Source organism: Octopus bimaculoides, chromosome 17 (assembly GCF_001194135.2).
Source record: "Octopus bimaculoides isolate UCB-OBI-ISO-001 chromosome 17, ASM119413v2, whole genome shotgun sequence".
In the NCBI taxonomy this organism is placed as follows: Eukaryota; Metazoa; Mollusca; class Cephalopoda; order Octopoda; family Octopodidae; genus Octopus; species Octopus bimaculoides.
In genome coordinates, this window is record NC_068997.1 from 5,432,982 (window position 1) to 5,435,753 (window position 2,772).

Consider the following 2,772-nt stretch of genomic DNA (forward strand, 5'->3'; position numbering starts at 1 on the left):
TATATATATATATATATATATATATATATATATATATATATCTCATCATCATCTTTTAATCTCCGCTTTCCATGCTGGCATGGGTTGGACGGTTTAAAAACTGAAGGAAGGATTCTTGTGAAACACTGGACTCAAGAGTTCTCTGATGTTACCAGTCTTTTACTGGTCAACATAAAGAATAGATAACACAATGTTGTGTCAATCAGGTGGGCCACATCAGCAATTTTGATTTGTTGACACTTGCCTCAATAGGTCTTCACAAGTAAAGTTCATTGTCCAATGAATGAGGGGTACTCATAAGTAGGCCGGTTACACCCCACGTTCGGATGTACTTTTAATGTTCCACTGGCACAAGTGCCAATCAGTGGTACTGTCATTGGCCACATCAGCAATTTTGATATATATTCATATATTCCAACAAAGTTGATTTTGCCTTTCAACATTTTGGGGTCAAATGTAATTGACTAGCCCTATATGTCAAAATTTCAGGTGTTGCAACTGTAGCAGAAAGAATACACACATACACATATATCTATTTATAGTTGGCAAAGCTAAAAATCAAAATCAAACAATAATGAAAATTATCAACAAAGTTACCTGGAGTGCAAACATTGCAACATGAGGATTATCAACAGCTAATTTCTTCTTGATTGCAGTCAGGGCATATTTGGGTCTGGAAAACAAAAAGAAAAAGAAATGTTTAACAGACCACCACATTCTAAAAATAAAAACTCAATAGTTGGATCTAACAGCAGAAAAATAATTTTCACAAATCAGCCATACCTAGTCACATTAAATTGCTTTAGTCTCAGGAAAACTCCAGCCTTTTACATTTTACTTCAGTTTATCATTTTCATGAAATTTGTAAATGTATCGTTCACCAAAAGTAATATTTTTATAATTAAACATTAGGAACTGTATTAAAAAATTGTTAAATATCTTGTGTAGTGTAGAAGTATAACAAATTTATTGCACATAAACTTTAACAAAATCTCATATGTACCCTCAAAGGTCATATGGACCCCAGTTGAAAACCACTGATTCACATCAAAGCTGCATTACATTCTATAGGCACGGACATGACTGTCTGGTTAAGAAGTTTGCTTCCCAACACGATTTTGGGTTCAGCCCTGCAGCATGGCACTTTGGGTATGTGTCTTCTGTTATAGTCCTGGGCTAAACAAAGTGTTGAGAGTAGATTTGGTAGATGGAAATTGAAAGCCCATTGTGTATATCAATGTGTATGTGTGTGTGCACATTGTGTACATGTGTGTGAAATCTGAATGTCACTCTTTTTCTTGACATAGCATAATAGTTGAAATAAGCATCATTGCCACACAAACAGTATCATCCATTTCCAATATTTTGCAAAACCATGCCATGGAGAAATATTACCTAGGTTGGAAACAGGTATGGTTTGGTGATAGAAAGGAACATACAGTTGTGAAAACTCTGCTTCAACTAAGTGGGACAATCCATGCAAGCACAGAAAAGTTGACATTAATGATGATGATGAACTTAAAGGTGGTGGATTTAGCTATCTTGGGACTGAACAGAGTCTAACAATAGCTGAACTTGTTATTGTTCAGTTGCAGATCAGACGTTCTCATTAACCTCACTTTTAACCAAAACTCATCACAGCAAGACTAGATATAGTTACATCTTTTTATCCTTTATTTATTTCAGTCGCTGTACTGAGTCCATGCTGGGACACTGCCTTGAGTTTTAGTTGAACAAATGGACCCCAGTATTTATGTAAATAAAAACATGTCAACACTTACTGTACATCTCCCTGTCTGATGCAGTCACAGATACCTAAAATAGAGTCCCAGTCTGGTTCTAATAGTAGCTGGCTTGTTGCTTTCTCTGTAATAGAAGAAAGAAAATAATTAGAGAGAGAGAGAGAGAGAGAGATAAATTTAAGATTTCAAACCTTTACCTAGATTTCATAGAACCAACTGCATAGGAAGAGGACAACACTTAGTGTGTATGTTTGTGTAAGAATACCTTTTGAAGAATGCAGCCAAGTTAAGGCTGATTGTATGAAACATGCATAAATTTGAAATCCCAACACATACACATTTTTAGTACAACCATGTATTCAGTGCTAATTGATTTCCTACAATACACACAAAAAGAGACCTGATATTTGCTAATGATCTCAGTTGCATTTCCATGACAATGTGTTGAACAGGTCTATAAATTTACATATTTTATAATAAATTATTGGAGATGCATTCTTTTGGTACTTTCTTTCCAAACCAATTGTGAACAAGATGATAGTGTAGAGAAAGCTATAACATCACCCTTTCTTACACATACTCTTTACTCTTTTACTTGTTTCAGTCATTTGACTGTGGTCATACTGGAGCACTGCCTTTAGTTGAGCAAATTGACCCCAGAACTTATTCTTTGTAAGCCTCTTTTGCCGAACCGCTAGGTTACGGGGACATAAACACACCAGCATTGGTTGTCAAGCGATGTTGGGGGGACAAACATATATACATATCTATGATGGGCTTCTTTCAGTTTCCGTCTACCAAATCCACTCACAAAGCTTTGGTCGGCCCGAGGCTATAGTAGAAGACACTTGCCCAAGGTGCCATGCAGTCGGACTGAACCCAGAACCATGCTACAAACTTATATAAAATAAAATATACGTATTTTGATTACAGTGAAAGGAACTAAAATTACTTAATACCACAATAAAGTGTAAATTTATTGAGGATAATCCAACAGCTTGAAATTTGGATCAGCTTCATAATCCATATA

The 2,772-nt window shown here is 35.6% G+C and overlaps 1 protein-coding gene across 5 annotated transcripts in view; it reads right to left on the bottom strand.

Annotated features, from left to right (window-relative positions):
• Nucleotides 1–2,772, bottom strand: part of LOC106883725 (hepatocyte growth factor-regulated tyrosine kinase substrate) — an 86,976-nt gene that overhangs the window by 58,171 nt on the left and 26,033 nt on the right. For all 5 annotated transcript variants that reach the window (XM_052974051.1, XM_052974050.1, XM_052974053.1 and 2 more), the window contains exons 2-3: nucleotides 1,782–1,866; nucleotides 598–673 (exon numbers count right to left, since the gene is read on the bottom strand). In XM_052974051.1, coding sequence (XP_052830011.1) covers nucleotides 598–673; nucleotides 1,782–1,866 — 161 coding nt within the window. The remainder of the gene's footprint in view (nucleotides 1–597; nucleotides 674–1,781; nucleotides 1,867–2,772) is intronic.